General features: G+C 32.4%; 2 protein-coding genes across 2 annotated transcripts; both read left to right on the top strand.

Moving 5' to 3' along the window:
* The first annotated feature begins 900 nt into the window (after window positions 1–900).
* On the top strand, window positions 901–8,528 carry LOC149390677 (cationic peroxidase 1-like). Its single transcript, XM_089619829.1, has 4 exons — window positions 901–1,122; window positions 1,232–1,423; window positions 7,305–7,476; window positions 8,116–8,528. Exons 1-4 carry the CDS (start codon window positions 901–903, stop codon window positions 8,526–8,528), a joined length of 999 nt encoding a protein of 332 aa, XP_089475955.1.
* Window positions 8,529–12,563: 4,035 nt separating this feature from the next.
* On the top strand, window positions 12,564–14,572 carry LOC149390676 (uncharacterized). The gene is made up of 6 exons (XM_089619828.1): window positions 12,564–12,687; window positions 12,785–13,219; window positions 13,309–13,449; window positions 13,896–13,952; window positions 14,071–14,159; window positions 14,264–14,572. Exons 1-6 carry the CDS (start codon window positions 12,564–12,566, stop codon window positions 14,570–14,572), a joined length of 1,155 nt encoding a protein of 384 aa, XP_089475954.1.
* Window positions 14,573–14,978: the final 406 nt, after the last annotated feature.

Here is a 14,978-nt window from a genome sequence, read left to right as displayed (position 1 = left end):
TACATTGTATTTAGCTAGTATTTAATTATAATGAAATTACTTGTGTTAATAATTTGTATTTGAATTAAGATGATGTTTATCGGCTATATTGATTTAATATTACAAACTTCAAGAATGTAACATATTCAAACAAAATATTAAAATCATTAATTGAAGTTCCATTTTTTTCTTAAGAATTGGTCCCTAAATTAGAGGAAATTAGATGCTGTACCAACTCAAAATTATTTATTTTGAAATTTACCCACTTCATTTTACCTTTTCTCAGTTATTACCCGCTTTTATCATTTTTTTTTTCCTTTTCTTAGAACTTGGTTCTCTTTATATGTTTCATCACTTTTTCTCACTAAAGGGGTCTCCCCCAACCTTTTCTCGCTGTAGTACATTGCCGCCTCTTCTCCCGCTAGCTCCTCCTCCTTCCTCCTGTTCATTGGTATCTGACGGGCAACTGTGGTAGATATTCCCATAGAATATGTATTTTGTTTTCAATTTGGAAGACCAATCAATATTTTTCTAATTTCCGATCTTATTTCGGGTTTTTAGCCGAACCTCCAATAATCTAGTTTAGCCGTGTCCAAAATGAATAAAGGAAAAATGTTGACTTCTCACGAATGGACACCACGTTCAAACAACTAGCAGTTAAGTATAAGTAAAGAAAGTGTTGGCTAATCAGATTTTTGAACATTAAAATACTGTATATATAATATTTGTCAAGTTCGCGTGTATATAATATACAGTATATTATATCACGCAAGAAACAACTAGCTCTCTATGCTCGATGTCTTCAAGTATAAATAGCACAACTATCATAGCATATCAAGATATCCCTCTTCTATAATTAATCCGGTTCAACATTATAAGAAAGGTTGAATATATTGTTGCACTTTGTCTTAAATACTAGTTATGGTTTCCTCTGATTCCTTCTTAGGCTGGTCCTTGGTGGTTTTGGTAATATTTTCCTTTGGAAGTGGTGTTTCTGCTTCTCTTTTAGACGATCGATCTTTTGAAGTTCAATGCCCAGGTTCAATTTCAAAAATAAAAACCATAGTAACGAAAGCTATTAAAGAGGATCGTCGCATGGGAGCTTCTCTGCTCCGCCTTCATTTCCATGACTGCTTTGTCAATGTAAGTCGACTTCTCGTTGTTTATGTGTCCATATTATTTTCGTCATGTTGTACGTGTCTACAATAATACGTAATTAATAATGTTTTCTTATGTAAATTTCCATACAAAGGGTTGCGATGCGTCGGTGTTATTGGACAACACAACGAGCACAAACGGAGAGAAATTCGCTCAGCCTAATTTAAACTCGCTGAGAGGATTTGAAGTCATCGACGAAATTAAGTCTGTACTCGAAAACTCATGCAGTGAAAAAGTTTCATGCGCTGATATCTTAGCCGTCGCTGCTCGTGACTCTGTTTCATTTGTAAGACCGTTGTCATCTATTTTAATTCATTAGATTTATCAGTACAATAGCAGCATCTCTAACTAACCCATATTGAAATTTGACGAATAGGTTTGAATAGGAATGGCAACGGGTACGGGTTTTAGCGGGTACGCCATTACCATACCCGTACCCGTAAAAAAAATACCCGTTAGCCCATACCCGTTAACCCGTCTATTTAAACGGGGCGGGTAACGGGTATACCCGCCGGGTGACGGGTGCCAAAAATATGCACCCGTTAACCCGCTTTTTTTTAATAAAAAAAAATTGACTCATATTATAAGAAAAAAATTGTCACTACTACATAGGTTATATAGTAGTATAAAAGCTGAAATTATATGTGTGAGAGTATGTATAAGTTATAGCAAAATTCTAGGGGTTTTTTTTTAATGTTTACGGGTCGGGTTAACGGGTTAACGAATCGGGTATGTTATTTCCGTCACCGGACCCGTACCCGCTAAAAATGATAACGGGTATTACCCGTTAACCCATTTGAGCGGGTATCACCCGGCCCGTTTAGCTCGGATACCCGACGGGTTAACGGGTTTCGGATTAAACTGCCATACCTAGGTTTGATGGCTCCAATATACAGCTCTAATAATGAGGGAAAAAATAGCATTAATCTAAATATTAAGTTCTGCTATACATAAAAGAAGAAATATCGTATGTATCACATGTGCTTAATCGAAATATCGTGATTAATTTTATGATTTTAGAAATATTAAATATATCTCTTGGCATCATTATTAACGTCAATTTTTTTTTTATTGCAATGGATAATACTCTATTTTATATAAAAAAAAATTAATGTTTTGATTTGAAAAGACCAAAATACCCTTTACAAAGTTATTTTCAGATGAATAAAAAGGAAGAGATAAGTTATTTTTTTTAATTATTTTAAAATTAAGAGATATTTCAAGAAGGATATTTTGGTCTTTTTAACAATAACTATTTTCAAAAAAAATTAAACCAAAATATGTAAAAAAAAAGTGGCGTTTGCTCCAAAAATTTCTTAAAGTGGAAATTTGATATTAATAGTGATGGTAAGAGATATATTTCTAAAAATTATAGGAATAGTTGTCGAATTCAATTAAACGTAAGCGAGAAAATATGATATAATAATTGCGTAAGCATTTTAAAATATTAAACTAGATTCATTGATTTAAAACAATTTTAAAGCTTTAGTTTATACATATTATATATTATTCTAATAGAATTGGTGGTATATATAAAATTAAATTTTATGTAGTAAACAGTAATAACACAAAATAAATAACACATATAAATCTATATTAAAATAAACAACATGACACCAATATATATAAATCAAAATCTCTATAACAACTGATTGTCAAATATAATATATTACAAATAAATAAAATGAATGTAAAATAAATAGGAAATCAATAAATTTATTGGATATAAAATATGCAAATTACATACATTTTGAGCTAAAATTTGTTATATAAACTTTGTGAAATTATTAAAAATAATTAATAAATGAAGAATATATTCGGTGTGTTTTAAGCAGAGTATGAAGGTATGAATATACTAAAAAAAGAGAAACTGTTTAATAAATTTGCTATTGGGGATGACCTTATTATATTTATTATTACCATGCTAGCGTTCCACTCTTATTATTATATTACCATCTCATATATTTTTAATTTTAAGACACGGCTTGTTCGGGTATACAGACCTCTACAATAATAAATTATTTAATATTATGGAAACCCGGAAGACCGGGAGTACGTGTTATTGCTGGGACGTTGACATCCAATTAATTATCATTTTTTTAACCAAATATAAAAGAAAATTCTCACACGTTGGATTTGTAATTTAACTAACATTTTAATCAGTTTAAAATTTAATTATATTTGATGACATGATCACGTTAATCAGATAACATTGTACATGATTATCTTTAATATTTTTATATGTTCATTTTGCTAAAATTTAATAAAATTAATTTATTTAAATAAAGAAAATATTAGCGAATTCCTAAAAACCAAATTTGAAATTGACTAGATAACTACGGCGGCCGATGAAAAAATGTATGTATAATGATGTATATGTAAGCATATAGCATGTTTACGGATAAAAAGTGTTATTAAGGAGGAGCTAGAGAGAGCTATAGTCCCCTCTCAATTTTTTTTTTTTTTGCACTTCTTGCCAGCTTTTGAATATTTTATTTCTATTTTACTCTAAAAATTTACAAACCAGCTCTCCTCAACTTTAGCTTCATCCCTGTCCAGTCTCCTTTCTATATATTTTTTGACCGGATTTGTGATTAAATTGCAATCGGAAATCAAATCAAATCATTAATTAATGTAATTAGATTTGCTATTTGAAATTATGGCAACTAAGAAATTTTCAAATTTTATTTACTTTTTAGTAATTAGCTATTTTTAATTATGGGACAATTAAGCCAATAGCCTAATAGTCCACCCTTTTTAGTTAATTTAATCTACTTGATTTGGCCGAAGTAAATTTAATTAATTAGTTAAATTAATTTAATTTATTTCAACTTAGCCAAAGTAAATTTAATTAACTGTTTTAGTTAATTTAATTTATTTCGGTTTAGTGGATAATTTTTTAAATAAATTAAAAATTTGCCTAGAATTTTAAAACAAGCTATGAGCAGTTGCAACAAATTCTTCACTAATTATTTAGACAACTGTTAATCAATTTATTATTCTATTTTATTTTTCTTTTCTTTTTTTAATCTGAGTTTTATCTATTTTCAACGACATGATATTTTAAAACTGTTGAATTTCTTATTTTATGGTCGATTTAAAAAGTTTTTATTTTAATTTTTTAGAAAATCGTCCTTATTAATAATTATTTTAGATACTATTATGTCCTTCATTAAACGGACGTTCAAGTTATAACTATACATAAAACATATTAAAATATTTTCCTCTATAGAATGTACAAAATTTCTATCAACTGAATTAATAAAGACACATTTGTTAGCATGAAAAAAACACATTAACAGCCCTTTTAATTATTTTTATTAAAAAAATAAAAACCTAGTATTTGTTTAATGGATTCTTTCGTTTATAAATAAACATCTTTTATTCAATAGAAGTTTTTTTTGTTTATTTATTTCTTTATAAACATAATATTCCGTGTTTTAAAAACAAAAACATTCGTTTTGTTTACAAAGTGAAGTGTTTGTTGTTTTTAAAAACGTAATCTGCTGGTTTCTTACTTGTGTAATTAATTCTTTTTTATATGCGATTCGAACCGATATATTTTGTTATAAAATGATGATTTTTTTTAAACCCTGTATAACACTATTTGGGTTTTCACACTCTTTCCCAATTTATTGGTCAACCAAATAATCACTTTTAATGTCATAAATATCTCATTCAATATAAAATAAATAGTATAACCCTTTAATTAACTAATTGATTTAGAATTAAAAGATTATAATATTTATTTTATAAACGCGTAAAATTAATAGTATAAATTTTTTTGCAGAGTTTCTGTGATTTTCTGTGCTTTGTTAGTGATTTTTAGGCTTTTTCGATTTTGACGGTTTTTGCATTATTTCTGTATGACTTTCGCAATTTTTATGTAGTTTTCACAATTTCTCAATAACGTAAAGATTTTATTCAAATCTTTCTATCGGGAATTTGGTTTGTGGGAGTCTGTATGTGAAACTTCAATTTTAATCCTTGGTATGTATAGCAAAACTTACATTCTTTTATATATATACAGAGGCAGCTAAACTCGATCATGCCTTAAGCAACATGGGTAAAACAGGGTTGACCCGATGCTTAAGCTACTTACGCAATGGCTTAAGGCCCCAAATATTTTACAGAACAAAAGTAAAAAAAAAAAAATAAAAAAAAAACCTCAAATTCTAAGAAAAAATACCTCAATTTTTTTTGAAAAATAAGCTATTCTACTTTTTTTTAATATATGTTTGTAAAATCGTAATTTTTTAGGGACATTTCCTTAACTAGGACTAAATTAAGGGACATTTCCATTTTCCTACTTTTTTCAAAAATTTACCAAACTAGGACTAGTAAAAAAAAAAAATTCTTTTTTCTCGACGGGCTGAGCGGAAAAATAGAAAGAAAGAGAAAAAATAAGAGATTTTATTGGGTAAGATTGTAGGTTGGTAATTAGTATGATGGTATAATAGGTAGAATTTTGTGTATCTCTCATTTGACTTTTGTTTGACCGGTCCTAGTTTGGTAAATTTTTTAAAAAAGTAGGAAAATGGAAATTTGCCTTAATTTAGTCCTAGTTTTGGCAATTTTCCAATTTTTTTTTTAACTATTGCATAAAGTTACATAATAACTTAGACCGACCATGTATATCATTATATTAAGATTAACTAGATAAAATAATATACCAAAGAGAAACTGCCTCATTTGTCACCAATTTCATAACATTTTTCCACTTTTCACCAAATGACTAATTTTGACCAAAATGCCACCATCTATGTCAACAATGTTGACATCTATTGTTGACATCTAATATTGAAGAGCAAAAATAGATGTCAACATTGTTGACATAGATGGTGACATTTTGAGCGAAATTAGTCTTTTGGTAAAAAGTGGAAAAATATTATGAAATTTGTGGCAAATGAGATACTTTCTCTATATCAAATCGTAATACTGTCACAATATAGGATTTTAAATAAGAACTTGACATATATACAACTAGTTTAATTTCAAACAATCATATTAGAAAAAATGTACTTTTTTTGTTTTTCAAATTCCAATATGTAAAAAACATAAATATAAAACAAGAATTTGTATCAACTAACCATTTCTCTAGCTCCTTTTAAAATTCTAGCAAAAATTTCATTTTATTAAAAAAAAAAAAAACTCACCATGCCCGCATTGAATTAATTAACCAAACAATAAATTAAATTTATTTTTTAATTAATTATGTTTACTCTTTAGTTGATTAATTTACTGCGAGTCCAGTGGACTATTTTTTTTTTAATAAAATAAAATTTGAGTTACTTTTTAAAAATCGGATGGGTTATTGAGCTATTGGCTTAATTGTCCCAATATAACTTTATTATGTAAAAAAACTCAAATTGGGGTATGTGAGAAGGGCTTGGCAATCACCCATTTCCTTGTTATTATAATAAATGCATAAGACTAGGAAGTTCAAAATTGTTGTGTGGTAATTATCAATATACAATGGCTAAAATAATCGATATACTTTGTTGTTACCAAAACATATGTAGATATAAAGAAAAAGAATTGTATATATGCACACAATAAGTGGGATTTTGGTGCTGAAAATATAAATATCGGAACATGAAGTAAGAAAGAGTTACAAAATTGGATTTGGAAGGGTAGGGTTCTAATTATTGTGTGAAAATATGGCTTTTACTTTATATCACATACGTATGACTGTTTCCTCTAATTAATTAATGTCCTAAAATAAACTTTAATCGAGTTAGCCTAACGATATATTTGCGGAATATATATAATATAATTTTTTGAAACTATACCTGATTAAAACTTAAAATATTAGAAAAGATAATGGATCAAATGACTCCATATATAACTCCAAGTGAGATGCAACTTCAAGTTTAACCACATTAACTTCTACTCGGGAGTTTTGGTCTCAAGGCTTTTAACAGAATGTTCAATATATTTAGTCTACAGGGTTTAGGGCAAACCATAACGCTGGTTTGATTGAAAAAAAAAGAAACGATAACTGAAAATGAACCAGTAATTACTGGTTTGGTCAAAAGAAACTAACTCGTTTTTAATTCTCGCGGTCCTTAATTTTCCAACATAATTTCTATACAAGGATCATTTTCATGGTATCCGATAATTATTTGTACATAATTTCAATGGTTCATTGGTTTTGACATATTCAGTTGGCTAAAGGGCTAATTACTTGGGGAGTGAAATATGGAAGAAAAGATTCACTTACAGCGAGTATGAACGCGGCCAATACAAATCTGCCACCATTTTTTTTAGATCTCAACGACCTCGTAGCTTTTTTTTATACCAAAGGATTCAGTGTTCAAGATACTGTCGCTCTCTCAGGTTTGCTTGAACCCCTCATTTTGATTCGTTTTCATGCTTTTATCGAACATACATAGGCATCATCTATAGATATACATATACTATTAGAATACACACGAGTCATGTACGTGGGGGCATTATCAAGTCGATTTTGATAAACAAGGACAAAGAACAATTCGAAAATGGGTTTTATAATTATATGAACTTGAAATGATTAGAGTGAAACAGGTCCTTCCTAAACTAATCTTTATCTACTGTTAAGACTTAAGATGTAAGGTAAGGCTGGTTTTTGCTGTTTTAATTTGATTCGTTCGTAGGTAGAATTTTTTTTCAAAAGAAAGCATTGAATATGTCATATATCACTAATATTTCGGAGAAAGCATCGTATGTTGACTTCATAACATAAGTGCAAAATTTTTTTTTTTTTTTTTTTTGGAAGTAAATCTAGTGTACAATATTATTGACGTCTGAAAATCCCTGAACCCTTTTGCTACAAAATAATTAAAATCATTCGTCTCTGACGTAAATTCTAGACCAAAATGCTACTCACTCTTTTTTTTTTTTTTTTTTTGTAATATGGCTGGAAATCTCAATAAGACACACCTTTATACGTGCATCAAAATTATTGAGCTAAATAATGACGTGGAAAATTGTTATCAGGCGGTCACACAATCGGCAAAGCGCACTGCCCAACATTCAGGGACCGTATCCACGGCGAGGGGCAGCTAATAGACCCAGAATTCGCCTCGGGGCTTCAAAGCGACTGTCCGAAAATCAGCGGCGGTGAAACATTCGCTGCCGATCTAGATGATCCATCTCCAGTTTTGAAGACCGACCTCTTCGACAACAATTACTTCAAGAGACTAATTGCAAAAAGAGGCCTCTTGCACTCCGACCAGCAGCTATACAGCGGCAACGCCACCGTGGACTCCATCGTCGAACGCTACAGCAACGACATGCTTCTTTTCTTCAAGGATTTCGCAAAAGCCATGGTCAAGATGGCCGACCTTTCCTCCGGAGCCCCCGGGGAGATCAGGAAAGACTGCCGTAAGATCAATATTCACTCATATTAGACTGTTTGATATCAGGGCAACGATTATATATCTAATATTATGAATTATTTTGTGCATTGTTTTGAAGTAATCTAAAAATATATGTTGCGTGGTTGTGTCTTCAGTACGTACTTACATATTCATTTTGAATATGATTATGATTTGTAAAATGTATTCGTTTCTTCCGATGATATAAGGGGCGTGTTTGGTACAGATTAAATTCTCCTGTTTTTGTTTTTAGTTAAAGCTAAACCGATTTTGGGCGTTTGGTAAAACTGCGTTTAGGAAAAACTTCAAAATCGCTTTTGAAATTTATACAAGATTCGGAAAAGCTACAAATCCTAGCTTTTTTAAACAGCGTTTTTAAAACAACAAGACAATTACTTTAATATCCTTAGTCAATTTTTAAAATCCCTAAATTATCTCCTAAACTTTTTAATTAAGAAACGCAGTCCAGAAGAAAATAAATACACGTTTACAATTAACCAGTGCGACGAGCGGTGAAGTCCTTGAAGATATCTTCGACGGAGCGAGGTCTCAGAGAAGAACCTGAAGTCACCATTGTTGGAGGCGTTTGAACGACTAATGCAGTGATGAGAGAGAGAGAGAGGAGAAAGATAGAAGAGATTATGGGAGCAAATTGGCTACTGGTTGAAGCAGGAACAGATCGCCATTGATGTGCGAGATGGGCTGTGTCGTTTAGAGAGAGAGAGGGAGTGGAAGAGAAGCTTTCACAGATCTGATGAATTGTGTTGCCTACGTAATGACACAAAAAACCCTAAATTGTTATATCCTAAATTATATTTGGACTGGGCTTGGAGATGGCCTGGGCTTTAACATTGATATTCTACATGTGTTTTGTTGGAAACTACGTTGCTACACAAGGATTATAATATGCATATAATTCTCTTAAAAAAATATATGTATATAATATAACATAGAATATGTTATGTGGGCCATAAGCGTCATTATTTATTTAACTTCTTTTTTACAGGCTATGAATTTTTTTCATTCAAGTTATTATCTAGGTTGCCAACATGATAGTTTTTGAGTCGGGAGTATAAAAATCATATTCATATATTTTATGAGAGAATTCATATGTAATTTTTTTAATACAAAATATAATTTTAAATAATTTTTCAATGATATTAGGGTATGATCAGATGTATTTGTATCATTTGTAGCACGAACAAAAAAATAAAAAACACTAAAACTAGTATATATATATATATATATATATATATATATATATATATAAGCATATTAATAATTATTATTTCATTTTTAAGAACATGTCTATTTTAGTCTTTTGATCATAATATATTTATTTTACCAAACGCTAAATCAGTTTTTGTTACCAGCAACAACTGTTTTATAAACAGTTTAACAAACACCTAACTGTTTTTGAAAAAAACAGTTTTTATAAAAAACTGAAACTAAAAGCACTTTTTTAAAAAACAAAGCTATGCCAAACGGACCCATGTTGCTTTCACTAAGTCAGTTTCTTGTTTCTTTCTTTTTATTGATAACTGATGCTTATTTACTGAATATTGTGAAATTACCCAAATGAATTGGAATTGTGCCTCTCTTTTTTCCACTATTCTAAGAATTATGTCATTATAATTTGTAAAATGATTTTTTTTTTCCGAAGATTTTTACAATTTAAGGGAATCGTTTGAGATAAAATAACGATGTGTGTTTAATCAAGTTATAAGCTGTATTGACCAACTTGGTGCTGAATTTATAATATATATATATATATATATATATATATATATATATATATATATATATATATATATATAGGGGTTTAGGCCCCCTTCCGAATATGACGTTTAAAAAAATATTACTTTTTTCATGTTATATTAGACGAAGGTGCAATTATGCCATTAGTCCAATACACAACTCTTATTTTAAAAAATAGTTAAGACATCATTTTATTAGAAAAATAATTCATCAAGCCGAAGATTGTTTAATTGATTAAATAAATTGAACAGTTAATTTAATTAATTGAATAGTTAATTTAATTAATTTCGGCTTAATGGACTATTTTTCTGATAAAATTTGAGCTAAATCTTTTAAAAGAGTTAGATGATTGACTAATTACAACGAATATTTGTTAAACTAATGTATATGAATTATTCCAAAAAACTATGACAAATTATTAATATTTTATGACTTGAGTGTTATATACAAAAATACTCTTATTTAATTTTGTATTATATTAAAGGCATTGTAGCTAAATAACTATTTTAAAACGTTGTATTTTAGGCAACGTTAGGTTTATAAGTGAAAATTTGTCCACTCAAATTATTAATGAATAAAATAGTGCCTTTTGTTCAATTTTTATTAAATAAAAAATATTCAATTCATGGTAGTGTTTTTTTAATAAAAAATTTAACTAACATTTAATAAATAGTCTATTTTGTTTGTTATTGTTAATTAATAGTAACAACTATATGTTTGTAATAACTAGTCTTTTGCGCTTGTTTTAATGTTTATAGTAGGTAATAGTACTCAATTATCTTTATTCATATACAATGAGTAATTGAAACCATAAATACATTAAGAGAAAAGGGCTATCCAATTTCTATTTTCCACAAAAAAAAAAATCATAATTTGATCAATTTTACTAATAAGCCTAATGTGCTAATAAACTTTGGTTTTTAATAAAAAAAAATTGCCTTCAAACCATGGTTTTAAATCCCGGGGTAACCGGACGGGAACCAGTCCGGTTCCCTTTTTTTTGAAGACCCCAGCACCGGAAGGTGTAAAACCGGTATTTTTCTGTGATTTCGAGGGAACCGGACCAGGAACCAGACAGGAACCCGGTTCCCACTTCCTGGTCCGGTTCAATGTAAAATTAATGAAAAACCGAGTATAAAACCCGGAACCCCCCCCCCCCCCCCCCCCCCCCCAACAAAAAAATTGAAAAAAAAGTCGGGTCCAGAGCATTTTTTCCGCAATCCCGGCCGAATCCTGCCGCGTTGTCATCTTCCCGACTCGACGAAGGCAAAAGTTCACCAGATCCCGCCGGTTTACACGTTTTCCGGTGAGCTTCCCGACGTCAACATGTTTTTTGATGATTTTGAGTTTAATTTTTGAAATTTCTTGATAATTCTTGAAGATTAAGTATAAATTGGTAGTTATGAACATGAATGTAGTGTTTATTTAGAGTTTGTGTTCATGTTTTCTATTTTTTTAATTAATTTTTTTATTAGTTAGTGATGATTATGGTTATGTTGAACTTGTTTATTGATTTATTCCGAAATTCTTATGACTTGTTTTCAATTTTAGACTTTGTGTTCATGTTTTCTAATTTTTTTAATTAATCCGAATTATTTTGTAATTTTTGATTACTTAGTGATGATTATGGTTATGTTGAACTTGTTTATTGATTTATTCTGAAATTCTTATGACTTGTTTTCAATTTTAGACTTTGTTATGAATTATTTTAAATTTTCATTTAGATCCGGGAATATGTTAGTTTAGATCCGGAAATATGTTAGAGTTTGTGAATATGTTAGAGTTTGTGAATATGTTAGAGTTCGTGTATATGTTAGAGTTTGTGAATATGATTCATGATTGTTAGTTAATTTAATTTACTAAAGGTGATTTGTTAATTTGTATGTTACAACTTACAAGAATGTCGGCCCCCGACCCAGCTAGAAGGCATCACCAGAGTGAAAAACCACCTAGCCCATGTAAACCCAACCAAGAGTATAAGATACTGTGAAAAAGTCCCTCTTGATGTACAGGCAGAGATGCGAGGTTTAACTTGTTGGGAATGTCGAAAAAAAGAAGAAGAAACAGTCGTTGGCCTCTACGATTCGTAAGACATTGAATAAAAATGTTGGCGTGGACGAATCAGACGAAGAAGAAAACTACGAAGCCCAATTACGATCAGTGATGAAGAGGTCAAGACAAGAGGCGGCTCAGACAGAATGAGAGGCTCGGACGATGTCGGGGCCCGGCAGTGGTTCTGCGGCAAAATCTCCACCGGCTGCTCCATCATTATATAAGTCTGCGAGTGCTAAGCAAAAAAAAATTGACGAGATGGTGGAGCCGAAGAAGAAAACGTGGCTTGGAAGATCTATAACCAAATTCTTTGTTCACCAACCAGCGAGTAAGGCGGACTCGCATGAGTTAAAAAACATGATTGCGACCGCTCAAGATCTAGGTAGTCCTCAATTCGTGATCACTAATTGTATTTACATATTGTATCATCGCATGTGTTCTTGAAACCTTAACGTGATGTATATTGGCACATGTTGCAGGTCCTAATGTTCCTATACCATCACCATATGAAATTCATAACAAGTACCTCGATATGGAAGTTGCAGACGCGGAGAACTACATTGAAGAACAAAAGAAGCGGTGGGCAAAATATGGATGCACCATACTCCCTGATGATTGGACGGGGCCGACCAGACTAAGCATCATCAACATTATGGTATATTGTGCTGGTGCAATGGTATTCTTAAGGTCCATTGATTCATCCAAGCATACGAAGACATGGGAGTACATCTACGGAATATTGAGGGAGGTGGTCAAAGAAATCGGAAAACACAATGTCGTCCAAGTTATGACCGACAACGGTTCGAACTACATTAGTGCCAGTTTGAAATTACAACGCAAGTACAATGTGTACTGGACACCTTGCGCCGCACATTATCTAGATCTGATGTTTGAAGATATTGGGAAGAGAGATAGTGTTAAGCAGACAAAGCAGCGAGGGATGCGACTAAGTTCATCTACAACCACATCACTGTCCTGTCCATGTTACGGGACACATCCCTAGGTGAAATTATCCGTCCCGGCGCAACAAGATTTGCCACAAACTATCTAGCTCTCAGAAGTCTTCGACAGAAGAGAGCTGCGTTGAGGACGATGTTCAGTAGTCAATGGTGGGATGATTCCAAATTGAGTGCAACACCTACAGGTAGATCCATATTCGAGACTTGTTTAAATCTCAGGTTTTGGCATTCGGTGGACGAAGTGTGTGCCATATTACAGCCGATGTACACCATTCTCCGATTAGTGGACACTTAGGTGCATCTCACGATGGGATTACTATACTACGTCTTCCATTAGATGAAAAAGAAGTTGGAAGCGATGAGTGGGAAAAAATGGGTCGTCGACATCGTTAACCCCAGATGGAGTACTCAAATGGAACATCCACTACACATTGCAGCTTTCTTTCTAAATCCAAAGTTGTTGTTTAACCCGGATATAACCATGAACAATACTCACATGGCCGCTGTCACAAAGGTGTTCGACTTCTTGCATCCGGATCTTGATGGGGCCACTCTTGGGAGATAAGTATAAATTCTTACAAGATATATCACATTATGAATATATGAGTCTTATTTGATTTTGTAATTACAGTTAATCGCATTTCGGGTATCGATTTGAATGACGCGGTGAGATACTTCTCACAAAGAAGTGCTATTTCGGCACGAGGCACCCTTTGTGCAACTAAGCTCTTTGTAAAATGTATACATTAACTATGTCATGGAATGGTATGAAATGACATTATATGATTTATGTCACATGATTGCAGGTGAGTTGTGGGAGTGTTACGGAAATTGGACCCCGACTTTGCAGACGTTGGCCATTCGAATTTATCACAAACTTCATCCGCGTCCGCTTGTGAGAGGAATTGGAGTACATTTGCCCTCGTCCACACAAAACAAAGGAACAGTCTAGCGTACAACAGACTCAAGAAGCTTGTTTTCTGCTCATACAACATGAAGTTGCAGCTCCGAGAAATAACTCGGATTCACGACAACAACCTCACCCCGATGGATCCTTTGGATATCATCGAACGAGCTTTCCAACGCTCGGGGAATGACAATGAGGGAGACGATGAAATGCTCCGTTGTATTTACGAAGTTGACATGGACGACGTCGACCAGAACACGGATCCGACAATAGCTGAAGCGGCTCGAGAGCATGGAGTTGATCTAGAGCGAGTGTTGAACGAGGACGTCCAACCTCAACGCGGATCTGGAGACAGTTTGGATTCAGATGGCGGAGGTTCGAGTCGTAGATCAGGCGGATGAGGTGGAGGTAAAGGTTGATCAGGGGGAGGTGATGGAGTTTCATATCAGGCTGGAGGTTCCTATGGTGCTGGAGGTTCATATGGTGATGTCGGCGGTGCTCAAGTTGGATACGCACCATCTGAAGAAGATTATGATCGTCTTCATCACCCTGCCCTTTTTCTATTCAGGATACGGGCGCGGAGGTCAGGGCGGAGGTATGAATGATGCCATGTCATTTATGTCTAGCAATGACGTTGATGACTTGTCCTACAACTTCGGATCGGTATCAATTGGTCCTCAAGGCACGGAGTCCTCGTATGATGACTGGTCTTCCAGTTACAACCAGGACTACTATCCATCAACTCAAGCTCCCGACACGGTGCGACCATTTCCAGGTTATCGCCTTCACTTCATGTCTATTGCTACA

Source organism: Urtica dioica, chromosome 7 (assembly GCF_054948205.1).
Source record: "Urtica dioica subsp. dioica isolate 48M chromosome 7, U.dioica_male_clone48M_v1_H2, whole genome shotgun sequence".
NCBI classification, from domain to species: Eukaryota; Viridiplantae; Streptophyta; class Magnoliopsida; order Rosales; family Urticaceae; genus Urtica; species Urtica dioica.
This window is presented reverse-complemented; position numbering and strand designations above follow the sequence as displayed.

Bases quoted from the DNA above. Each gene is read 5' to 3' on its own strand.
- LOC149390677 (XM_089619829.1), top strand. From the start codon at position 901: ATGGTTTCCTCTGATTCCTTCTTAGGCTGGTCCTTGGTGGTTTTGGTA. The intron at 1,123-1,231 runs GTAAGTCGACTT...TTCCATACAAAG, and splicing joins TCCATGACTGCTTTGTCAAT to GGTTGCGATGCGTCGGTGTT. The intron at 7,477-8,115 runs GTTTGCTTGAAC...AATTGTTATCAG, and splicing joins AGATACTGTCGCTCTCTCAG to GCGGTCACACAATCGGCAAA.
- LOC149390676 (XM_089619828.1), top strand. From the start codon at position 12,564: ATGGTGGAGCCGAAGAAGAAAACGTGGCTTGGAAGATCTATAACCAAA. The intron at 13,220-13,308 runs GTGTTAAGCAGA...ACACATCCCTAG, and splicing joins AGATATTGGGAAGAGAGATA to GTGAAATTATCCGTCCCGGC. The intron at 13,953-14,070 runs GTGCTATTTCGG...ACATGATTGCAG, and splicing joins GAGATACTTCTCACAAAGAA to GTGAGTTGTGGGAGTGTTAC.